Below are 26188 nucleotides of genomic sequence, written 5' to 3'. Positions count from 1 at the left end.
ATATCTGGAGTAGTGTATCCAGTTCTGGGCCCCCCACTACAAAAAGGATGTGGACGCATTGGAGAGGGTCCAGTGGAGGACAACCAAAATGATTAGGGCTGGAGCATATGACTTATGAGTAGAGGCTGAGGTCTGAGTTGGGTCTGTTTAGTCTGCAGAAGCGAAGAGTGAGGGGGGATTTGATAGCAGCCTTCAACTTCCTGAAGGGAGGTTCCAAAGAGGATGGAGAGAGGCTGTTCTCAGTAGTGACAGATGGCAGAACAAGGAGCAATGGTCTCAAGTTGTGGTGGGAGAGGTCCAGGTTAGATATTAGGAAAAACTATTTCACTAGAAGGGTGGTGAAGCACTGGAATGGGTTACCTAGGGAAGTAGTGAAGTCTCCATCCCTAGAGGTGTTTAAGTCTCGGTTTGACAAAGCCCTAGCTGGGTTGATTTAGGTGAGATAGAGACCATACAAAACTCAATGGAGCTGCATGGGGATTGCACAAAACCAGACAAAATACAACAGCAATAAGTGAATCACAGAGTGCAGGGGAGTGGGGACTGAAAACATATAGGAACCTACCTTTGTTAAAAGTTCACACAGGACCCTGTGGCTCAGAACTAATGTGACTAAATAGCCTTTTGCCTGGGAAAAATTAGACATTTTCAAATCATTGCAGTATAGACTGGAAACAAGATCAACTTTAAAACAAACAGGCTTTTGCATGCCGAGCCAAACTCATCACATAAATCTGACACTGCAGCCAGGGGGGATCAGCACTTCTAGTGAAAAAAATTATACAAAGCCAAATTATAAAGCGTGGGACAAAGGATTTTTACTGTGATGTGACACGGCCAGAACACGAGGTTTGGTTGTATTCTGCCTTTGGAATTATTTCTTTTTGGAAACACAATCCAATCCAGGCAAACATAACAGCAGAGGAGAGCCAGAGGAAAGATAAGATATGGTTTATAGGCCGAAAAGCCTGAAACCAGATCTAATAAGCTAATGGCATTGGAGCCAGCAGCTGGATCTGCTTCCAGCCGTTTATGCAGCAAACAGCTGAGATGTTCACAAAGCATGTTACAAGCACTCTCCATTTAAGAGATCACTCATCTCTGAATTGCAGCCACTTCTGGGGTGGAATGAGGCTGCCATTTTGCAGTCATAAGTCCCCAAGCTGGACCCTGTGCTGGGTGCCCAGGCTTATATAACCTTACCAGGGATGTAAAATCCCATTTAATTGGTTAACTGGTTAAATGCAATGTTTAACTGGCTGGACTGGAGCATGCCCCTTCCCCCCACCGCAGGTGGGGGCTGTTCCACCCTGGCTGGAGCAGTGCCAGTCTGCAGCATGCCTGGGCCCTTATGGGGGATGCTTACAGGTTAACCTTTCACATCCCTAAACCTTACTTGGATGAAAAGGGGTGTGGGAGCTTCACTGAATACAAGTGCATTGGGCCTCAGTTTTATGTCACAGCCAAAGGACAACACCTCAGTCAGTAATGCTATCCTGGGACATGGCATCAATGCTCACCTCCAGGAGTTACAGAATTACCACCACGGCTCCCAGTAGCACCCTGACTTTGCCTCGAATGTCTCTGTTCCAAGAACTAGGCAGATCTCCTGCAGCTGACAAGAAGTAGAGAGAGCGCAGTTGAAGTGATTCAACATTAGAGCTCTTATTTACTTGCTTCTCTAAGGGCGACAATGAGGGGGCCCAGACCTCTCCAGCCTCATGGCCTGTGTGTCCGTGGGGGAAGGAGGAAGGGGCACAGAGAATATCCCCTTTCCCTTCACTAGCCTTCAGTTGCTCCCCCAGCTGGGTGACTGGTGTGTGTGAGATCCGCCTCAGCCCAGCATGAAGCTAGAAAGCCAGACCAAGCTGTTGAGCTTCCTCCATGGCTGTGAGGGCAGCCAAGCCCACAAAACAGGGCTGCTGAAGCAATACTGGTTGTGGAATCCAGCATGGGGACCACCTGATCCCAGCCTAAGGCAGGGCTCTTCTGGGCGAGGTGGGAGGAGGCCAGGTCTATAGGGTCTTGAGGAGATGGTGCCCCCCCCCAATACTTGTGTGCAATGGAGAGAGCTTCCATCTGTGCCCCTGGGGATGGGGGTGCCTCCTAGGTGCCACTGAGTTTTCCTAATATGTGCTTGGTTCCAGGAAAATACCCCTTTCCCTACTGCCAAAAAAAGGAATCTCTTAGTCTTCCCTACCTAAACTTTGGTTGTGCCCTTGGCTTCTCATATAGAAATATCATTAAGTTCAGCAAAACATACTTGCAGAGCTTGATTCTTTACTCATTTCCATCAGTCTGGCGTGTTCCACCAACTTCAGTCTGATTCACACTGGTGCGAGTGAGAGGTGAATCTGGCTCATTCAAATATCAGTGAATTGTTATTCCCACATACAGACCCCCTCCCCTCCACCACCACAGAAAGGCCTCCAGGACCCAAAAGGACCTTGTGCTATGGGCCCATCCCGGAGAATCCTTCTGGGTTCCCATCTGTAAGTCATTTATTTGGAGAACAAAGGTACTGTGCTTTTTCAGGAAAGAATGGAAAAGTCCTTGATGTTATGCGCAAGCCCCACCTTTACAATCACACATGGAAGAGATTTGGGGCAAGGGGAAAATAAAAAGTCTTTTGGAGTTAAGAACCATCTGTTTTTCTGCTGCACAAATCAGGCTTAATAGAAACAGCTGATTCTTGGGTTTTACGCAGGCCTAGTGTCAGAGTTCTATCTCATAGCTTTCCTGCTGTTACTGCCCTTACACAGAGAAACAGCAACACACAGGACAGCAAACCTGATCTTGCAGACTATTAAAGTGCTCTCAGCTCCTGAAGGGGATAGAAGCACTCAGCATCCAGCAAAGAGAGGTTCTGCACTTTGCAGGATTGAGCCTACTATATGCATTCCAGGAATTCCTGTCCTCTGAATGCAACAACAGGCCCTCAGTCCGAAGAGGACAGGACAAGGAGACAGCTTAGGAAACAGTTTTAGTATCTCTAGACACTTTCTACTAGGAAAAGCAGATGTTGCTAGGTGCTTTTCAGAACTCTTAGAAAAACGTAAATATAAAACCAAAAACATCTGCATTCCTCAGCTCCTTTTGAGCTCCAAAATCAGGTTTTTAATGTTGCCAGGAGCAGGAACAGCAGCTGCATATGAAAAAAGTTCCTTGATCAAACGCCAACACATTTATCTTTGGGGTCTGTACAGCGCTCATCATCTTACTATCTGAAATTTGTTGCGAGTGAGTAAAGTTCCCATGAGCGGAAAGGAATTGCCTGTGCTCATACCAGATAGGAATTTGGGCTATTATTTTTTGTTGGACACACTAACAAGACGAGGAGGGGAAAATAAAGCAATACAGAGTTGTACCAACTGAGGATCTGGTCCAATAAATCAGAATAGCTCTATTTACTATAATGTAATGATAGCAGCTGACTCCATTTGGGGATTAAGATCTACCTAATGTGTAAAAATAAGTAGAGCCTTGCATAGCCGCAGATAGGGGAGCAGATATCTGCGCAGGGCTCTCTCCTGCCCTCTGCCTGGCCACCAGTTGGGGAGAGGTGGAGCAGCTCCAGGGCAGGCCCATGCACTGCCAGAAGGGAAAGGACAAGAGCAAAGAGAGAAGCAAGGCAGGAACTGAGAGCAGAGGTGTATTTGAGCCAGAATGCCTCTTGGGCTACTTCTAGGCTCTGGTAGTATATGCATTGCTCCTTGCTCCAGACTAGGCTCACATCATTTATAGGCCTGTAATACCAAGTCATGGGCAATTAATTCAAGAAGCTGCTGATAATCTGAGAAGTACACAGGCGGTTGAGGAGTGGGCACACAGCATGTGTTCACTCCTATGCACTGGTAACTGTCTTCAGGCGTCTGCATGGGAGCTTGCAAGTTCTTACTCCCTGAGTCACAATCTAACCCTTACTAAACTCAGACTTGGTATTAAGGTTCTGATCCCCTTACTCCTGTTGGGTAGCATCTTAGTCCACAGAGAGTCTCGCTGACTTCAATGGGGCCACTCGTTGCATAAGGTGCTGCTCGGTATGAGTGTGTTTGCATTTGGCCTTGACCCCTTACTCTGTTTGCGAGTCCTGTCGGTCCTGCGGCACTGACACTGTGAATGGCAGCTCACCAGTGGGAGTCAGGGCTTCACAGTCTGGCCCTTTGATCCCAGAACCACCCATACAATATTACTGCTGCCCATGCAGCTATTCCTGTCCCTAGCCTCTGTTTGTCAGAAGCTGAGAATGGGTGGAAGAGGATGGATGAAGATTGCCTTGTTTAAGTGGGGTCAGACTCAGGCTTTGAGTCTCAGCTTCCCTATGTGTATTCAGGTCCCTCCTTAAAACATGTTTCTTCCATGAAACCAGCCATGAACAATTCACCTCCTCAGAGAAAAGACACCCGCAAAAACCTGCAACTAACGTGTTTGATGGATGCCAAACTCCGGCAGTAATTTATTTCTTTACATTGTCTCCTTCCGCCGTTCTTTGGCTGTATCTTGTCTACGGTGCTGTCTCGGCAGCAGGGGCATTTCTGTCTTATGGGTCACTAAAGCAGCCCTCCATTCCTGTTGGCAGCAGGCACAGTTGGGCTGAGGCTGTGTTGCAGAGTATCTCTCATTGTGCACAGCACTGTAGTTACTTCCTTTGATTGCTATTACCAGCCTCCGTCAAGACTGAAAATGCTGTCTGTGAAGAGCACATCCAACAAAATCCATGCATCAGATGTGTGGCTTTAAAAAGATCTAGCCAAGCCATATTTGGTTATTCTCTAAACAGCCCTAGTACTGTATGAAATGCTTCATTTAATCTGGGATAGGAGTACAGACAGACACAGCAGTCCAGTGGGAGCCTAATGGACATAGGCTGGAGCCATTTTTTCCCCTTGACTTGGTTTACTGACCAAATAGTCAGAGCATTGTTCACTTCTAAAACCACTTTGCCTTTTCTGTCAGCGCATGCTGGTTTGGGCACTGCAAGTTATGGCTTTATTTCACTCCTGCTCTAGGTTCCGAATCATACACTGTGAATCAAAACAAGAGCAGTCCCAGTTTCCCTTTTCCAGCTTTAACTAGTGAGTCAAGTTTTCCTTTTCACATCAACAACAACAACAAACTGAAGGAAAGTACATTCTTCATCAGAGACAAGGTGGCTGAGGTAATTTCTTTTATTGGACCAACTTCTGCTCGTATGAGAGACACGCTTTCAAGCACCTCAGAGCTCTTCTTCAGGTACTCAGAATGTCATAGCCAAATACACGATGGAACAGATTGTTTCATTCTACTCTTTATGTTATTTCTGGCAGGTGAATATTGCAAACTTAACAGAGGATGACGATGATAAATATAACACTACAGGAAGAGTGTTGTATTTATAAGCCCAGTGTAAGCAGTTTTCCAAAGACACTTGCTTCATTTTACCACACTTGTGGTAAAAATGATCTAGTTTATGCTATGGCTTCAATTCAGTCTGAAATGAAAACCATACCTACTGCTCTGCTTGGCCAATTTGACAATCTGGCAGGTACAGCATGTCCTTCTTGGAAATTAAGTTCAGTTCTCAGCAGGCATGCTAACAACAAAACCAATAAAAGATGTGAAATGTATTGGTTTTTTCAAAAAAGACTTTTATAACCACAGGCCAACATGACAAATTCTTACTGATCAAATGCAAATATAATGGCACGTGGCTCACACAAAGCATCTTGAAGAGCTGTGGATGTTGTTTGATCACCAAGATTGCATTTTTTTCCAAGTGTGATTCAGAGTTTTTATCTTTGAAATTTTACTCCTAGGAGGCTTGAGCTTTGGCAGCATTCAAAATCAAGAAGTATGTTTTCAATTTCTCTTTTAAAGCTGAATTTAATAACCTGGCATTGTTGATAGCTCAAGAGAGAAGTCCACAGTTTCGAAGTATAATGGGCAAAAACCCACTTCACAAAACATTTCCATGAATAAAAGTGGACAACTTTCTTCCTGCTCAGAGGACTCCAATTCTGATTAAGCCTACAGGGTGAGAGGATTAGGAGTATGTTTTTATTTTAGTTTAATTTTATTTTATTTTATGTATTTATTTTATTTCAAATCATAGTGAAATAACACCTAGGGAAAAAGCTATAGGCAAGATGACAATTAATTAATCTCACAAAACCACAATAATGACCATCCAGCAGCATTAAAAAAAAAATCCATACAAATAACACCAACTTAGCTCACCAGTAGCATTAAACGATCATAGATGTTAACAAATTAACTCAGCCAGCCCATAAAACAAAACAGCAAAGCTTACTTATGCCTCTTACCATTTCTGGGAATGTACTCTCAACTTTCCCCAGCCTTATCCAATAAATGGCATTTGCTGTATGGCCAGAGGCCATCAAATGTTTAAACAACAAAACAAATGCAAAACATACATAAAAATGTTGAAAAAACATGACATTTCTAGCCACCTTATTGTTTGCTTTGCTTGTACATTCTGTACCTTTCCCCTACTCTTTTAATTGTGTTGTCTATTCAGATTGTAAATCATTCAGGGCTGTCTCTTATTCTATATTTCTATAGGCAGGGCCTAAACAATGGGGCCCCCTGTTCTCAGAAGGTCCCTGGGTACAATTGTAATAAATTATAAATGATAAGACAGCAAAGCTAATGTTTGGAAGGGGGGGGGACATAATTCAGCCCCGATCTAGAGCTGTGGCTGAGAAGAGCTTGAGCTCAGATCAGAAGGAGCCATCTTTCTCCTCTCCCAGTCCGGGGGCCCTCTGGCATAGGGCTGATTCCTGGAATACATTAGAGAAGCATCAATTGCAGGGGACTGGCCTTGATGATCTCTCAAGGTCCCTTCCAGTTCTAGAGTTCTATTATTCTATGAAGGAAGCCCTGACTGCATCATTTTCCCTCAAGTACACCCATCATGCTAGGAGCCAAAGGAAGGGGGAGTTGGGGATGTGACATGGGACCCGCCACAACGGCTCTACCAATGCTGGGTGAGATCCTGTAGGGCAGTGGTTCTTACTGCAGCCTGCACCCCTTCGGTTCTCAAAATATGTTCTCGCTTCCCTTATTAAAAATTGTTGAAGTAGGTCAGTTCTTTAAACCCAAGATAGAGCATAAAAATCTGGCTTGTCTCCTCCCCCTCCCCCGGAAAGGGCATCTAGCACCCCCAAGGGGTGCGTGCACCCCAGGTTAAGAACCACTGCTCTAGGGCTTAGGTAAGCAGCGTTAGGGCTGCTTTGCATCAGGAGAGTGTCATTAGACTGCCCTGACACAGCGCAGGATCTGGACTCTCACCTTTTGCCTTTCCTGAATTTTTCCCATGCAATCATGAGGCACATGACCGTATTTTTTATTTGTTTGTTCAGCCACTCTGTTTATGTGTCTGTCTGTCACCCTCCCCAGCTTTGCCCTCTGCAGCAACAGTGGCTATGGACAGGCACTTCTCACCTGGCCCCAAGCTGCTGCGATGAGAGAGGGCTGGGGTTGTGCTCTCTCGCTGGGGCAGCCTGCATAGTGAACCCCTCGTCCCCAGCCCCACCCCACAGCAATGATTCAAATGAAGACAAACAAAACTTATCTGAGTTAAGAACACAAGCAACACTGGGCAACTCTTCTCGTGTACTAATATTGAAGTTAAAAAAAATGGTGTTGAGCTACTTATCATGTTCCAAGTACGTCCAATTTCTCTCTCCGCCTTAATCCTCTCAAGTCTCTACAGTGACATCTTGGGAGCTTGAAAACTGAACTCCGATTGCCTTGCTTGTGAGCTGAGCTGCTGGCATTGCTTTTGGGGGGATTATTTTACTTATTTAAGTTTAGAAAATATCACAGATTCCAATTCAGCAAAACGCTTTGTTGTGTGCTTGAAGTTAAACATACACTAACACCACCAGCTCTCCATGATCCTCCAACTGGACTGTTAATGCACTGAGCATTCCAGCCACTTCCCCAAAATGCCTCCTATGCTGACCGCTGGACAGAGGGAGACATCAGAACTGGTTCCTCTCCTGTTGGGGATGCCGTACCCTTTCCATGTGTATTTGGACTGAAATCTTCACTTTGATTTTCTATAAATACAATTCCCAGTAGAATCAGGAGCTGAATCTAACTCAAATCCCATACTCACAGATTTCTAGTTCCATCCTTCTGAGTCTCTTAAGTGATGCCCTGATTTGTCTTCCTGGCGGCACACAGGGTTTGATCTTCAGCAATGATGTAGATGATGGCATAGAGAATACAATAATTAAGTTTGCAGATGATGCCAAGCTGGGAGGGGTTGCAAGTGTTTGGAGGATAGGGTCATAATTCAAAATGATCTGGACAAACTAGAGAAATGGTCTGAGGTTAATAGGATGAAGTTTTATAGGACAAATGCAAAGTACTCTGCTTAGGAAGGAACAATCTGTTTCACACATATGGAATGGGAAGCGACTGTCTAGGAAGGAGTATTGCAGAAAGATCTAGGGGTCATAGTGGACTGCAAGCTAATATGAGTCAACAGTGTGACACTGTGGCAAAAAACAAAAAAAAAAGCAAACATGCTTCTGGGATGCATTAACAGGAGAGTTGTGAGCAAGACATGAGAAGTCATTCTTCTGTTCTACTCTGCACTGGTTAGGACTCAATTGGAGTATTGTGTCCAGTTCTGGGCACCACATTTCAAGAAAGATATGGAGAAATTGCAGCAAGGGAGGTTTAGGTTGGACATTAGGAAAAACTTCTTAACTGTCAGGGTAGTTAAACACTGGAATAAATTGCCTAAGGAGGTTATGGAATCTCCATCACTGGAGATATTTAAGAGCAGGTTAGATAGACATCTATCAAGATGATCTAGATGGTGCTTGGTCCTGCCATGAGAGCAGGGGACTGGATTTGATGATCTTTCAAGGTCCCTTCCAGTTCTAATATGCTATGATTCTATCCCATTGGAAGGTACATGCTCAAAGTTAACGTGCTGACATGCTTTTTTTTTTTGAACAGGGGCCTCTGATAGAGTGTAGTAGCCCTTCCACACCCCTGCTGAAGGATCTGTGATCCTACCACTCCCTGCCCCAAGAAAGGAGCAGTGAAGGCTGGGTCCTCCACAAGTGCCTAGAGCTGCAGCCAATCAGAGCCCAGCAGGATCAGATAAAAGCAATTGCTGGGTTCATTTCCTGGGCTGAGAGCAAAGGAGCAAGGATGGGAAGGACCAGAAAACAGGTTCTGGTGGTATGTGCATTTAGTGAGGAAGAAGAGGGTCTGAGAACTTCAGCCCTGAGATAAGAATGATAAGAAAGGGGCTATGTGAGAGAAGGCCCAGAGACTGTCCCATTTTGGCCAGGACAATCCCTTTTTTAAGGCTTGTTCCAGCTGGCATGATTTTTTCCCCCCAGAAGTGGGCATTTGTCCCTGATCAAGTTGACAAGAGCAATCAAGACAAATGTTCACTTTTTTTTTTTTAAACAAAAGTGAGGTGTGGAGGAACACACAGGAAAGGAGTGGCTATGCCAGTCACACGCAAAAGCAGGAGGCATGGCTCAGGTGTGGGGCAAGCATGGCTTGAGTGAGCAGCAATGCTAGCCCCAGGCTTTCCTGGGAGGCTGGCAGGGTCTAAGTGAGATGCAACGCCCGCCCCTGTCTCATGTGGGGAGAAGGACTGGGCAAGCAGCTCAGGCCAGCCCCAGGCAGGGTAGGGGCTGGGGATTTGGGCCAGCCCTGCACAGTATCCCATTATCCCTTTGCTAAACCTAAATGAGTAAAAGGGAGATGTGGTCACCCTATCCAGGGAATAGTAGCAACTAATTAAAGGAAGCAGCATATGACTGTTGTTCATAGGGTCCCTGGATGTGAGCCTGGAGTAGTGGGCAGGACTGTGTTCCCCCCGACTGGGAAAGTGTCCTCAGACCCAAGAAGAGGACAAGGCTCTTTTGCGAAGCCTGAGTCAGAGGCGGGATGTAAAGGGCCCAGAAACAGGGCTGAAGACCCTGGTGAGGGTTCACCATTTGCGGAACTCTTTGCCACCACAGAAAGGGTTTGTCCATTTGACTGTGAGACTCGGCCAGAGTGCTGAGCCACTGAAGATCTGTCTGGCAAGGTCGGCAACCTATAGGAGGTGCTGGGGGCAGGAAGAGAGTGCAGTACCACCTCCAGCTGCTAGGAGGCTCTCTAGAGATGAGTGCACCCACCGCTCCCCTCTCACAGGGCCTAACATGTTTTATATGGCAGGGGGAGGGGTGTAAACATAAAAAAATTGCATAGACTTTGCAAAACGGTATAAGGAGGAGGAGGAAGAAGCAGCACATTTTGGGCCTTCTTATCCTGATAGGGTCCTTGCTACTATAAATCTATGTCATTGATTTCAGGTTCAGGTTCCACTCGCCCTGGATTTTCTGTTTCTCAGGACAGGGAGTCACATTTCTCATGTTCATCATCACCTCACAGTCACAAGTCTGTCTGCATATTTCCCACCATGTCCCTCATGCCAGGGACATCGCTGCTGAGTTATGGCCGTGTATCATGTGTGGCACATTCCTTTACAAAGAAAAATGTTTCAAAACAAAATCTTCTGCCAAAATCCTCATTTTCCAATGTTAAAAAACTGCTTTGTCAGCAAGAAAATTCCAGTTACTGTACATAATAATAGGGCTGCCATTGCATTGACTGCTTCTGATTACATTACAAACCAAACAAGTACACCTCAAATGCTTTGTTTATGCCATCAGAATTCCACAATAGGATTTCATTATAGCCTTAATATGAATAGTTCATAAGCACACCAGCGGCTGAAATACATTCTTATTAAACATTAGTTGAATAATTTTGAATAATGACAGAATTTGTAGATTAACATCTGCTTCCTGATTTGCTAAAAAGAAAAAGGGTTAATTGCCAAAGGGGCTACATTTACACAGAAACATTATTTCAAAATAACTAGTGTTATTTCAAAATAACTTAATCTGCATCTACACAGCAACCAGTTATTTCGAAATAATGTCAAAATACTGTCAAGTTAGAGGACTTCTTACTCCTACTCCTGTAACCCTCATTATATGAGGAGTAAGGGAAATCGGAGGAAGAGTGCTCTATTTCGAAATAAGCCATGCAATTGACATAGCTCAATATGTGTTGCTTATTTTGAGTTAAGCCCTGCTGTGTAGATGCACACAAATAGATTTCTCACCAGGAATAGTTTGCCCTGAAATCTTCAACTAAGGGTCACCAAATGAAATAAATAGGTGGCAGGTTTAAAACAAACAAAAGAAAGTTTTTCTTCACGCAGCACACAGTCAACCTGTGGAACTCCTTGCCCAAAGGATGTTGTGAAAACCAGGACTTTAACAGGGCTCAAGAAAGAACTAGAAACATTCATGGAGGTTAGGTCCATCAATACTTACTAGCCAAAATGGGTAGGAATGGTGTCCCTACCCTCTGTTTGTCAGGGGCTGGGAGTAGATGACAAGAGAGGAGTCACTTGATGATTACCTGCTTCTGTTCACTCCCTCTGGGACATCTGGCATTGACCACTGTTGTAAGACAGGCTGCTGGGCTAGATGGACCTTTTGTCTGACCCAGTATGGCTGTTCTTATGGTCAAGTCATTGATATGATTGCCCACTGCTCGATGCTTTTCCCAAACAAATCACTGCTCAGGCCCATTAACTGGTTACCATGTTGAAGCAGTAACAAGCTTCAACATGGTAATCAATGGGGTCAATAGGGGCAACTGCCCCTCGGGTCTGATCTGTGTCAGCGGTAACAACCAACTCCCTGGGCCTTTAAATCACTGCTGGAGCCCCATACAATGTGTTCCAGATGGTGCTGAGAGGGGGAGTATGGTCTGGGCAGTACTAAGGGCTGGCTGCTTGCCCTGGACTCTTTTACCTGAGGTCTCACCCCTTTTGGGAGCACAGAGCTGCCCTCCCTTCCCTTTTCTCCTCCTCCTCCCCCCGGCTTTGTCCAGCAAGGTTGTCGGCTTGCTTGTTACTGCTTCAACATGTAAGCATTCTGGTCCCTTCTGCAGCCCCTCCCAGTTAAGCAGCTGTTTAAGTTCCATGAAAGTCAGTGGAACTTAAGGATGTGCTATATGCTAAGCATGGAAGTTGGTCCCATACTGCACTCAGATCAGCAGGACTCTACAGAGAAGACACTTTTTCTTCTCCCAAATGGTAGAAACTTGACTATTTATAAACTACATAAGGTTGAAAAAACATGCAATGTTTCTGTAAAATCCTAACATACTGGGCCAGATCCAAAGTTCACTGAAGTCTATGTGAATCTTTGCATTGAGTTTGGTAGACTACGGATCCGGCCTTCAGATACCATGGTGATGAGCACGATATAAATACCTAGATATGTGTGCTGGAAAACATCACCTAGTATGTATTTTAATTATGAAACTATATAGGGAGACAGATAATGAGAGCATAAATATTAGTCATAAAAGTTCTGCTCAACGCAAATGCTTTAGGTTGCTCCTAGCTAGAGTGGCCTAACCAGCTAATTGTGTGACTTTGGCACAAAAAAATAAAGAACTCATAATACTCCCTAATCTTCCTCCCCTCTGCTATATAAATCTTTCAGCTTATAGAGAGTTAATAGTGATCCTGTGATTCATGGAAAAGGCACTTTTCATTTAGAGGCTGTGTGTGCGGCAACTTAAAAACCACAAATTTAATCCCATAAGTCAATATAAATCACTTACAAAAAGAAACAAACAGTCTCCTGCACTCCATACTTTGACATTAATAGCTTTAAGATGCCCCCTCACCCTCTTTCCCAAATGTAAAAGAGGGATCAGATCACATGCCTGGCAGAGGCAGCATTAGCTCTTTATTCGTATTTGCAAGGTACCCAAGCAATGCTCTACACAAAGGTTAAAAGCAACTGAGTAGACCAAAGAAAGCATGGAAGGACTCTCCTACCCTCCCATCCTCTTAAACCACACCTAGCCCACCTCTTCCCCAGAAAAGCCCAGAAGAACAAGTGTCTTGTCAGCATGTACTGAAATCCCAAGTTACATGTTTTGGCCCACTGAGCAGCAGTGGTAGGAGGCAGGTGCTCCAGAATGAAGGAGCCCTCGCTGAGAAGGTCTGTCCAAACCAGCACTTCAGCTGATTTCTGTTGCCACTATGCCTCAGATGACAAGTAAGTGGACCAGGTCCCCTAAGCTGGACCTCAACCATTTAGGGCTTTGCAGACCAAACCAGCATCTTACACGTGTTAGGTATCAACCCATCCAAGCATCCCTGAAAGAATAACTACCAAATTAAACCCATCATCCAGGCAGTGGGAAGGGGATTTCCCGTCCCCCATAAATCAGCCCAGCTATTCTGGTTGCCCCTGACCCCTTTAAGAACCGCAGCATCTAAAATCTCCAAACAGTGAAGTCTAGAAAAACAGCAAGGCTGTGTCTACACTGGCGGCTTCTTGCGCAAGAACATCTTGCGCAAGGGTTCTTGTGCAAGAAGTCTTGCACAAGAAAACGTCCACACTGCCACATGCGAGCTGTGCTTTTGTGCAAGAGCGCCCATAGCAGTGTGGACACTCTCTTGTGCAAGAAAGCTCTGATGGCCATTTTAGCCATAGGGCTTTCTTGCGCAAGAAATCCCTGCCGAGCGTCCACATTGCCCTCTTGCGCAAGAACTCCTGCACAAGAGGGCTTACACCTGTTAAAAAAAAAGAGCGTAGCTCTGGTGCAAGAAGCCCTCTCTTACCACACCGTACTGTAAATTTCCTTGCACAAGAGTGGGCCGGCAGTGTGGACGCTCTGCAGATTCTTGCACAAGAATGGCCATACTTGCACAAGAAGCCACGAGTGTAGACATAGCCCAATGGTTTATGGGCCAAATCTTTCAGTCTGAGTGTTCAGCATGTATGTGGGTTTTTCCTACATCTCTCCATGGTACCTCTGCCAAGAACCACCACAAATCAGTGCCCTGATAATTGTGTGCCTGCCTGGTGAATGTTTTCCTACACAAGGCTCTTCCAAGACTGTTGTGGCACACAGGACACCAGTGCATGTCATTCCAACTTGTCACTCCAATGACAGTCATGTTTATTATTATTCAGGGTTTCCTCTCTCTGATTCTGCTCTGAATGATCTTGTTAGTCCCCTTCCCCCCACCATTTTCCTGCCTGTGCATTGTGCTTACCTCAAGATGTTTTCAGACCAGCCTTTACATTTATGTGGACGAGAAAGGAATAACAGCCTCCACCCACCCCAAAGAAATATGCTTCTTGCCTTTGTGTAGTATCCGTCTTGTGCTTTCATTTACATTCAGTAATATTCCCTTTGTTTGTGAGGAATTATGCTGCAGATGCCTGAGGGTATGGGAATAGCCAGCAGTGCACCAGATTTTATTTCTAGAGCTTCTCGACTGGTTTTTCTTTGGTGAGGAGGGGCAGAGTTTCCACAACTTTCAGGAATCCAGGGTCTGTTTCCCTGTTGGCATAGTTCAAAGCAAAGTGAAAGGGGTAGATGATACCCCCCTAACTGATGGGCAGCTTGACCAATGGACTGAGCCTTACAAAGAACTCTTCTCAAAGGATACCATTATTTGTGACACCGCCTTAGTAGCCACTCCCCAGCTTCCAGCAATGTAGCTGCTAGGTTGAACACTATTTCTCAACAATGTAGAGAAGCTATCAAAGAGCTTGCACCTGGGAAAGCAGCAGGCAATGATCTAATCCCTCAGGAGCCCCTTAAGGTGGAGGAGGGAAGCAGAGGGAAGCTGGCAAGCAACTTCCACGCACTTCGCTGCACCTTCTGGGAAGAAACCCCCATACCAGATCTGAAAAATGCAAACAATTACTTCATGCAAAAATAAAGGGGACAGAGGCGACTGCAGCAACTACCTCAGCGTGGTGGGTAAGGTGCTTCCAAGGGTCTTGCTGAAAAGACTCCAAGTCCTTGTTGAGAGATTTTATCCTGAGAGCCAGTGTGGGGTCAGAGCAGGATATTTTACGACTGACATGTCCTTCACGATGTGCTTGTTGCAATAAAAAAAAGCTGTGAACAGGAGGCATCTCTCGATGTAGCATTTGTTGACCTACAAAAGATCTTTGAGACAACTGGCAGGAATGGTATATACAAGAGCCTGTTGAAAACTGGCTGTCCACACAAAGTGCTCTCCCTATTTAAGGAGTTCCATAAGGGAATGAAGGCAACTATTAAGTATGAAAATGAAACATCATCTGAGTTTAGCCTTGATATTGGCTTGATACAAGACTGCAACTTAATTCCCACTGACTTTGGTATCTTTTTCTCTATTCTTCTTAGGTATGATTTGGGAAAGGACCAATGTGGCACACTCCAGGAAAAGCCTAGAATTAAAGACCGACAGCAGCTTGCAGGGGTGCCAACGGCCTCCACAGGCCCCTGGGCAAGATGGGGGGGGGAGGAAGGGCTGGTTTCCCACTCCTGGAAGGGGCGGGGCCTCAGGCAAAAGGGGCTGGGGCAGCCAGCCCCCGAGCAGTTCTCAGCACTGCCTAGAATATGGCGCACCCCTCCCTCCAGCCTTTAACATTGCCTAGAGCGTGCGGCCCAGAGTGCTGGCAGTGATTTAAAGGGTCTGGGGCTCAGGCTGCCTTTGAATTGTGAGCCTTCTCCCCCACCCGCTCATCAGTGGGTCTGGCAGTTTGTTCAACATCAGACTATTTCAGAGTAAAAGGCACCTGCTCACTCTTCGGGATCTGCTCTTTGCAAATGCTGCTGCATTCATTTCTAACTCACCAGGTGAGCTGCCAAGCATGACGAATAAGTTCTCTGATGCAAATATCAAGTTTGGTATGGCTGTCAGTATGAAGCCTGGGGCTTCCCTCTAAAACAGGCATGTCCAAAGTCCGGCACGCGGGCCAATTGCGGCCCGTGTTCTGGTTTAATACGGCCCCACAGGTAATTTGGCAATATCTATCTTTTATGGCCCCAACGAATCCATATGTATTGAGATGAATACATTGTAAAATCTCAGTTAATGTCAATTGGTCTAAATCAGTTATAAATAATTTGGACACAACATGTATACTTGGTGTTATGTTTCTGTTCACATTTTTTTAACTTAAAAGTTGACAGACAACCTTTATTATCAATAATATGTAATGTACTTTACAATGTTCCTGACATATATTTCAGCTTCCTGATTTTTTTTTCATCTGGCCTTCAGATATGAAAGGCAGAGTGATTTAACACCTGTTTAGATTTATCATCCATGTGACGAAATGAAAAGTATGCCATTTGCAATAAACTTTGCATAAAATAGTTAATTTGCATTTAATTTTAATGGTTCAAAGAATGTCAGGCAAAATGGTCGGCCCTCACGCATGTTCACTTCATCAAATCTGGCCCTCTTTGAAAAAAGTTTGGACACCCCTGCTCTAAAATCTATGTCAGTAATGAAACTCTGTACAACATGGATCACTTCTTGCTACCTTGGCTCAACTATAACTGGCTCATTGAGCCTTTATAGAAAACTTGATGTGAAAATTGGCAAAGCCTCTGTGACGTTGGCAAACTTACCTCACGTCACGTGTCCATTTATCATGCCTGTGTCCTCAAAACCCTCCTTTACAGCAGTGACAACTAAGTCAGGTACTCCAAGCAGGAGTGGAGATTGAACAGCTTTCACCTTTGCTGTCCCTTAGAGTCACTTAGGACTGACAGGTCACTGACAAAAAGATCCTTGAGAGAACCGGCTTATAGGTTATGCAGACCACACTGGATGCTCACAGGCTTCATTGGTTAGGACCAACAGAGCGTCTCTCTCAAGATTGTCTGTGGAAGGCTATGCTTTATGGACAACTCAAGAACTACTGGCACTGCAGAGGAAGCCATAGCTCTGATACAGCAACAAGGTCAAGTAAGGTCTCAAGAAATTCAGCATTCCCACTGACAGCTGGGAGAAGCTTGACCACAACTGTTCAGCCTGGAGAAGCCATCAGAGAATCCAAGCCACGGCCAGCAGGCAAACCAGGAAGCAGAGTGATCTCCAACCTCCATCTGCCGAGTGGACCTGTAGCCATTGTGAGAAGGTCTGCCACTTGTTCATTGGCGTCTTCTCCCACATCACTCTCAAGCACAATTGACTGACTGACTTTGCCGTGTTTCCATTTTGCCATTGTACTCAATGAGGGCAGGATTGCTCTGTTAGAATCATAGAGTCATAGAATCCTAGAACTGGAAGGGATCTTGAGAGGTCATCTTGTCCAGTCCTCTGCCCTCACAGCAGTCAAACACATTCTAGACCATTCTTAATAGATCTAAATCTAACCTGCTCTTAAATATCTCCAGTGATGAAGATTCCACAACCTCCTTAGGCAATTTATTCCAGTGTTTAACCATCCTGACAAACTTCCCTTGCTGCAATTTAAGCCCAGTGCTTCTTGTTCTATCATGTGATGTTAAGGAGAATATTTTTTCTCCCTCCTTGTAACACCCTTTTATGTACTTGAAAGTTGCTATCATGTCCTCTCTCAGTCTTCTCTTTTCCAAACTAAACAAACCCTGCTCTTTCAGTCTTCCCTCATAGGTCATGTTTTCTAGACTGTTAATCAAATTTTGATTGCTCTTCTTTAGACCCTCTCCAATTTCTCCACATCTTTCCTGAACTGTGGTGCTCAGAATTGGAATTAAACACTGCAGAGGGGACAAAGTCAGGATCCTCACACCTGGTGAAGCAACCTGGGACTTGATCCAACCTGGAAAGGTTCCTTTTCTCTCAGCATCTCCCACACTGAAATGACACTCTCGCTTGTATCTTTGTTTTCATCCCACTCAAATCTTTGCACTACATCCTGAGAGAAGCAGCCGACAACCATCAGCTGTGTATTGCATTACTGCCTGCTATTTTGTATGGCACATAACAGTTTCAAAGTAGCAGAAAATCACTTACCCACACTTTTTGTAAAGTACTTTGGCGATAGATGGAGTGTGAGAGGCATTATAGAAACCATATCCTGTTTTATATTTTTCAATCTTGATGGGATTACCAGTCTCTCCTTTGAATGCCTGAAGAGCCACTATGTATCATTTAAATATTTTGGCACCCAATCTAATAATGCAATAGTTTTATTTATTTTTCTGAGGGTTGTTTTTTGATCTGCCTATTTTCAGTTTTAGTTATTAACCACCAGATTAGTACAAGAAATGTAGGGCAATCATTCAATTTCCACAATGGTTTGCAGTGCACTCATTTTGACAGAGTTCTTGCCTTCTGAGGACAGTGTCAGATTCCCTTGAAGGCAGTTTGGCAACGATCGCTTCAACTTTTTCTTCATGGACAGCGAGGAAGTGAATTCATAGCATTCCAAAGCACAGCAGACAAAAAGGAACGGAAGCAATACTGAAGGCCCTGCATCACAGATGACGTTATTGAAAACAGACAGAATTGTTTCCACGTGGATTTCAGACAGGTATCATCCTCCTCAGTTTAAATCACTCCCACATCTCTTAGTACAAAAAAAACAACCCCAAGCTGCCCACTGCTCCGACTGAACTACCACCTGAGTCACTGGTGCATTCATAACCACACCCCTTGAGAGCCACACAGAGCCAGCACTGCAGCACACCTTGCCCATGTGAATCCCAATGGTCAAATGAACCTAGTATACACTAGAGCATGGGTGTTGCCCATCTCTGAAGGTCCGGATTTGTAAGGGCCAGCAAAATAGCTACAAACTAGGATTATTTAGTTTAAGAAGGAGAAGAGTTTATTAAAGTATTTGAGGATGTACAAGTATTAACAACATCTGATCATTCTTCCTATTCACACTGTCTCATAAGAAGAGAACAAGTGAGTCACTTGTAATTGAAGGCTGGTAAACTTAAAATCATAAGAAAGGAACTATATCTTAACATAGTCAGCCTATGGAATTCACTGTTCCAGGAGGTCAGAGAGTCACATAGGGTTGGATTCCAAATGTCTGACTATAAGACTGTGATCAGTAACATTTGTAGTCTGACCTGGTCCTTTAGGGGTAAGCATGCACCATGAATTCAGATGACTGAAGTAAGGCTGGAGGCTAGCCCCTAGCTCCCATGTGCCACACATTATGGCGGGTGGTGCAAGTGAGAAAGTGCCTTCTGACGCTGGGAGGGGCAAGGTAACAGACTGATCACTTGATATGTCTGCACTGTCATGGCGGATCCTATGTTCTTCTGACCCTCATGAAACTTATCATCGCTTCTAAACTAAAATGCACAAGTAAATGCTTTTTGTGCTGAAAATGGAGGACAGCTTGTGGCAATAGCCCCCTTGCCTGCCCCTACAGGCTAATAAAGGGTTTAAGATATAGCTTGTGGTTCCTCAGAATAATGTAACCAGAGCCTCCAAACCCCACAGTTCTGGAGCACTAGGGCAGTGGTCACCAACCAGTAGATCAGGATTTACTGGTAGGTCTTGGAGCCTCTGGCAGGTGATCCTGACTGGTTTGGCCAGGAGGCTGTCAAATGCCTCCACTTCAGCTACTCCTCCCACTGCTGTGCATCTCCCACCTTTTGCCTTGGAGCTTCCCCCTCCCTCCCCTGGAGCCTCCTGCTTGCAGTACAGAGAAGGAAGGGAGAGTAGGGGGGCACTGATGTCAGGTTGCCCCCTCCCACCCTATGTTCTATCTCCACAGAATGGATTGGGGGGCACAGGGCTTGGGGTGGAGGGAGTTTGCTGGCTGCTTTTGAGAGTGGTACAGGGCCCAGGGCAGGGGTGAACCTGCCTTAGCCTCACTGCACCACCACCCAGGAGCCACCCGAGGTAAGCAGTGCCCAGTTGGAGCCAGAATCCCGAACCCCTGCCCCAATCATGAGTTTCCTCTGCACCCAAAGCCCCTGCTCTAGCCCTGAGCCCCCCTGGGCTCAAACTCCCTTACAGAGCCTGCACCTTGCACCCCCTCCTGCACCCCAACTGTCTGCCCCAGGCTCAGCTCAGAGACCCTCTCACACTCCAAATACCTTAGCCTAAGACCAGATCCTGTGCCCCAACCCTCTGCCCCTGCCTGGTGAAAGGGAGGGAGGATGGGGAAAGAGGGAGGATGGAGTGAGCAGGGGTGGGACCTCAGAGAAAGGGCACGAAGGAAGCGGGGACAAGAGTATTAGGGTCTGAGGCAGATCCTAGATTGCACTTAAATTAAAAAAGTGATCTTGTGCTTAGAAAGGTTGGCAATCTCTGCACTAGGAGAATGGACAGCATTGACTCAGTGTTACTGTTCCTCCACAGTGCTGGTTGGCCCCTCTCCTTACTTAGCGGCATCCTGCACTGGTGCAAACATCTCTCTCTAAAGGGGTCTGTGGGCATCAAGCTTACACTGTGGGCATCAAGTTAACACTGCTTGAGTCATACAGCTGTCCCTTTGGCTCTCCAAGCATCTCTGATAGGGCAGTGTGCCTCTGAGAGCAGCTCGGAGTTTCCTCCTTTGAGGTACAAGCTGGGACCTCACAGCCTTGAAGTGATGGGGGTTTTGCAGGCTAACGGGAAGGCTAGAGGAGCCTGCAAGCTCCTCCACATCTCCTTACCCAAGTCCTCCAGCTCCCAGCCAATCACATGCGTAAAGAACACACATCAGGCCCTTTGCCTTTGAGAACCAGGCTCCACTTTTATTAGTCTCAACCTCAATTAACATGAATGTCCCCTGCACTGTTCCACAACACTCCCAAATGACAATTTGTCAGTGGAGGAGCCAGAAAGTGAAGCAAGTCAAGCCCCCGGGGAGCATGGTTTCTGCCTGCAAGTTCACCTCCTCATGCGGCACCCTGCCTAGCTATTCCTCAACCTGGCCTTTTCTCAGTGATGTGATTGGTTGCTTCTGATGGCAAAAAATAGGAGAAATCATCATTTTAGGGGGGGTTTAATTAAAAAGGCAAAGGGAAGGCTCACAGGATTATAATTACTATTATAATGAACTGTGGGAGAAGTCAAGCATCCTTTATTATGAATGATCCATACTTGATTGTTTTTTTTTAAACCCAGCACCACATCTATTCAGTACCGTGCCAGTTCCTGGGGGAGGCTGGCTTAGTACTGAGCTGTCTAATAGGACAAAACCAATGTCATTCCCCAATGCCATCTGACTGAAACCAGAAACTAGAAGTGTTGGTTGTCATGGATATCCTGGTTGACACACGCCGTTTAGAACCAAGAGCTGCTATCGCTTACACACAGGGATGACTTTAGTTTGTATGAATCGTCTCCAAGAAACACCCTCTGTGGAGATTGCTCTCACCTAACTATAATTAAGAAGCAGGTTAGCAAAAGGAAGCAGGTTAGAAAGAGCCAATGCTCTAGTTTCTTAACATGCCTCGGAGGGAGCAGGAGGACATAAGCAAAGGGGCACAGAAGGGGAAATCTCATTGAAATCAACGAGACTACTCACAGGAGTAAAGTTACTCACTTATGTAAGTGACGGCAGGCTCTGGCCCTCCATCATGAATGATCCAGATGGGAAAGTTCTGCATGGTAACAACTATCACCAGCACCTGTGAGATTATGGGTGAGGAGTGAAAACAGTAGGGATGTTAAAGTGCAACCCAGTAACCAATACACTGATGCTTATTGGTTAATGGTGCCGGTTACACTCAGACTCCTAGGGAGGCTGTCCATTCCACTCCCCTGGGAGGTGGCTTCACTGCCACAGCAAAACCTCCTCCCTGGGAGCTGGGAAGGCAAGGGCTGCTGGCTCTGATCTTGGGGAGGAGGCTTTGCTGTGGCAGGGAAGCCTCCTCCCCAGGAATGGATCTAGCAGGGGCTGGTGGCCCTGCTCCTGGTGGGGGCTTAGTTGCAGGCTCTGCAAAATAAAGTTTGTTGAAGCTTTGTACTGCAGAGCCCACAGCGTGTAACCATGTAACTGCTGAGGTTTTCAACACTTTCACGGTTACCTATTTAACCAAATTTTAACATCCTTCGAAAACAGACTGCTCCATATTCCTCGTGGTGGGGGTGGGGATTGCTATTTGCTTTATAGTTAAAAAAAAAACGACATCCTAGACTAATGCATAAGACATGACAGTACTGCCATTGGAGAAATGCTCATGTTAGGAGACAGGGTGGCCTTTTTCCGGTTCAGGTGCCAAGACACAATCTGCAAATGGATAAAATAAACAGCTGTGGCTATATCTTAATATATCACCTGGACAGATCAGTGATGTCTGCCCCCACATTGTGTCTGAGGACTGTCTCTTTGGCATACAGCATTTCCAGGACTGACACGCCTCAACATCTCACTAGCACTCAATTTAATTAGCTAAACAATGAGAAACCAGTGCACAATCCTCATTTGTTACCATGCAGAACTTTCCCAACTGGATCATTCATGATGAAGGGCCTGGTCCTGCCATCACTTACACAAATGTGATTTATCCTGGCTAAATATGGGATTACTCATCTGTCCGAGCGTTTGCAGAATCAGACCTTAAGAACATCCTTTACTGAAGCCCTGGGCAAAATACCCTTTGTGGGCCAGATGCAGCCCGCCAAGCCACTACCCAAAAAAATATCAGTGGCCTGATCATACTATAGCACTAGTTCCATGCAGCTGCACCAGAAACTCATTGGCTGTGTCTACATTTCAAGTAGGAATAAGGGATCTTCCGGAAAAGGGTTTATTTTCTGCAAGATCCTGTCTAGACTGGCGCTTTTCTCCGGCAAAACCCCAAGCCAGAAAAAAGCGGCAGCCATGTTCATGCAAATGCCGTAGGGGATATTTAAATCCCCTGCGGCATTTGCAATTCCGAAGTGTCTCATTAGCATCCCTTTTCCGGAAAAGGGTGCCAATATAGACACAGCCAATATTGGGTTTATTCACTTATCAATACACAGTTGTGCAATACTGCACATTTTCTGGAAGTCCTATTGTTCTCTCACCTTAAAAACAAAATCTCTTCATCCTTGAGCTCCAAAAGACTCTTGAATGGCTACTGACTATATAATTCTCTTCTCAATGGCTAGCTAGTGCCAGGGTTTCTCAGGCACTTTTGCCATGAGTGCCATCCTGGGATGCCCTCAGGCTAGTTGGGAAGAAATGGTATTGACTAGCAGAAGAGGAACAAAGGGTTTGCTTTATAATAGTTTACAAATCCATGTAATGGGACAGGGACAGTGTTAAGACATCTGCAATGGACATGTTCTATAATGTGTGCTGGCTATGGCCAAAAGTAGCAGGTTTTACAGGCACCACAAATATCTTGAACAGAGATGGACACTTCAGCTTTAACATGAAACCCGATACTGAGAGCAGAAAAAAAAAATCTGGGTTCATTCTCTCTTAAGCTGTTATGTTTGTGCTAGTGGGAGACAATGTATTTGCCTCAAATCTGAACATTTTTGCGAGTTAAAAGCAGTCTGGTTTTCAAGACATCTTCATGTTAAAACAGGACCATTTTTTGAAAATTTGGGTGTGTTGTAAAAATGAGACATTTCTCAATTTTGCTCTTCTTATGCAGCCAAATAACCATTCTTTTCTTTGGGGATGGGGAGGGGAGGTTGTGATGGAATCTGTGTGCCATGGGTGTGAAAACAGACAAAATGATAGACCATTTCATCACGGCCATTGTGTATTTTCACATAGCTCTAAGTTTACCCCATTCTTTCAAAGTAGCAGATCAAACTGAGGAAAAGAAAAAGAGGCTCATGGGCAGCGTTCCCTGTGAGCTGAGCACTTGGGCGGCCACTCAGGAGAGCGTCTAATGCCACCCAACTGATTAGTAGAATGCTCACAGTACCCACACCTGGCAATGTGTTTCTACTAGTGGTGCACATCTACACATACATTGGTGCATATAACAAAATGTATTCCTCACATGAAAAAAAAATAGAGAGAACATTGCTCACGAGGGCTTATGATTGGAAGTCTGGAGAGGGAAAAGCCAGCAAACTAGCTGTTTGTGTGAGGAATTTCATTTTAGATTTCTTTTCCATTCCTTTCATCAGTTTGTACAGACTGATGATAATGGTAGCAAAATTCCACCACTCACTGTCCATGTTCCTTATCCATCCCCTTTGAGTCTGTGTATACCAACAATGATTCAGTTCATTATTTATTACTCTGTCACTGTAGATTGCATAGTTTATTTCTTTATACACTTAAAAAAAACCCACTTTGTTCAAATGCTCCCTGTTTCCCAGGGTCACCTCACTGACCAACAGAGCAAACTGGCACAAGCATGCTTCTGAATAACCAGACATACCAGCCTAACGTTATCCACTAACTTCTAGGGAATTTTGTGTTTCAAAGCCTCTTAGCAGTTTCTTGACTGTCCACCCATGGCATTATAAAGGACACTTATTTAATAGGGGGCAAATGAGCTTCTTGTTTGCTTACCTGTGCACCAAAACATCTGAACAGGTCTAATCCCAGTTTTCTCGGTACCATCTTGGACAATGAAATGACCTGTCGGGCTGATTCTATGACGTCTATGAATGGCTAATGCTTCTCAGCAGCTTAAACATCCTTTTGCACCAAGAACTTTGCAGTAAAGCATGTAAATCATACCATAGTTTTGCAATGCAGGCAGTGGGGCTTCTCCTCTTCTCCCTTAGCCACCTTCTCTCTTCATCTCCTGGAGGAGACACTGCCCACTGTAGTCTTGTCCTTTTCAGACATTAAACCCTGTGGTTCCTAGGCTTGGACTAGTTGTAGGGCTTTTGCTCTGGGTTTGCACAAGAAACCACTAAAAAACAACAACCCAAACTTCAGCTATTAATCAACACGTCTCCTTTCTCCATTTTTCTCTCCTTTTTTTTAATTACAACCAGCTGTTGTCACTCCAGGGTGCCTATTCCAACCAATATATATTGCCCAGCGGGAGGCTCTTTGCAATTTGTACCTCCTACTCATTATTCCAAAGGGTAGTTAGTTTTCATAAATCCATGCTGGTATGTTGTCATCAGCCTTTACAGAAGGGTCCGGTGTGTGTTACTTTTTCCTTCTTGGAGTCATTCTTAGCCGTGTGCTGGATGGGTGCATGAGTTTGAAGAATATAATCTGGTACTATGGGCCCAAATGCACTTCAGCAGCTAGTGCATATCCACAGTGTACAATTGGCAAACTTCAGCTGCTAGTTTTAAAGTATGTAGCAGCCCGACAGTCCAGACCCACCTCCCTGTGGGGAGGGGAGAAGAGAAAGGGGGGGTGCCAGCCAGTTAATTTGAAGAGGCTCTTTTCACAATAAAAGCCCTGCCTGCGTTCTTAAATACTGGGGGCTGCATTTAGCCACAAAGCACAGGTAAAGTGAAGCTAAAGAAACAGTGGCACAGACCATAGGAAATACATTGCAGGATTGTATTTATCGTGGAGCTCAATAGAAGACTAGTGAAAGCAAACGGTAACTAACTGCAGAGATGCCTGAGAAGAAATCCTTTGCTTGTTTTTATAGTATTGTTTTTGCTTTTCGTAATGCCATAACAAAGGCCTGTGTCATATGCTCACATAGTGCTCAAGCAAAGCACATCGGGACATTGGGACAAAGCTGCTTAGACGGTCTGATAATAAATGATCAAAAAATAATGCTTTGGCCTGAGTACTGTAGCGGATTTCATCAGTCTTTGATCAGCTCTGTTTCATCGCGGCCTAGCTTCTGCCTTCCTGTCAGGGAGATTGCTCGCTTCACAAGCAGGCCATCCAGCAAGGCGGGGAGTATGCCATGTGGCCTAGGGTGACCATATTTCCTAAAGCTGCCCCCCATTCTGTTGCTGGGACTGGTGCTGAGTGCCTGAGCCCCATGCTGCCCAGGGATGGGGCTGGGACTAAGCACCCGAGCCCCATGCTGGCAATGGCTAGGGCTGAGTCCCAAGCTCTGTGCCTGCCGGCAGCTGAGCTGACTCCCCGCAAACCCTGCTGCCCAGCACCCAGGATTGCTGCCCCCCTCGAATGTTCTTCCACACCCCCTCTGGTACTTTTCTGGTAAAAGCACAAAAGCAAATCAGACATAATTCCCTTTTTTGTCAAAAAAAGTCAGGATACCCAGGAGAGGACTGTCCTGGCCAAAACAGGCCCTACGGTCACCTTACACTAGAGGCATTTGTGGAGATAAACAGCATTTTCCCCCTCAGCCAATTGAAATGCTTCTGTCAGCCACATAGCCCTGCTGGGGTTTGATTCCCAGTCAGGGCAGGGTCTATTGACCGAGGGGCAGGGTGGGTGGTCAGCTGAAGCAGCTTTCCTCTCTGCAAGCTCCCTCAGGCAGCCAGCGGCTTGGGCTCACCAGGGGAGACTGCCCTCTCTTCTTCCTTCCCAGA

General features: G+C 45.5%; 1 protein-coding gene across 2 annotated transcripts in view; it reads right to left on the bottom strand.

Moving 5' to 3' along the window:
- Window positions 1–25061, bottom strand: part of GASK1A (golgi associated kinase 1A) — a 69973-nt gene extending 44912 nt beyond the window's left edge. The window contains exon 1 of one of the 2 annotated variants that reach the window (XM_006125572.5): window positions 24444–25061. In XM_006125572.5, coding sequence (XP_006125634.3) covers window positions 24444–24446 — 3 coding nt within the window. In that variant the 5' untranslated portion in view covers window positions 24447–25061. Of the gene's footprint in view, window positions 1–24272 lie in introns of both variants that reach the window. The other variant, XM_006125571.5, reaches the window with a different exon arrangement.
- Between the last annotated feature and the right edge of the window lie 1127 nt (window positions 25062–26188).

This window comes from Pelodiscus sinensis, chromosome 2 (genome assembly GCF_052426305.1).
Source record: "Pelodiscus sinensis isolate ZL-2025 chromosome 2, ASM5242630v1, whole genome shotgun sequence".
In the NCBI taxonomy this organism is placed as follows: domain Eukaryota; kingdom Metazoa; phylum Chordata; order Testudines; family Trionychidae; genus Pelodiscus; species Pelodiscus sinensis.
This window is presented reverse-complemented; position numbering and strand designations above follow the sequence as displayed.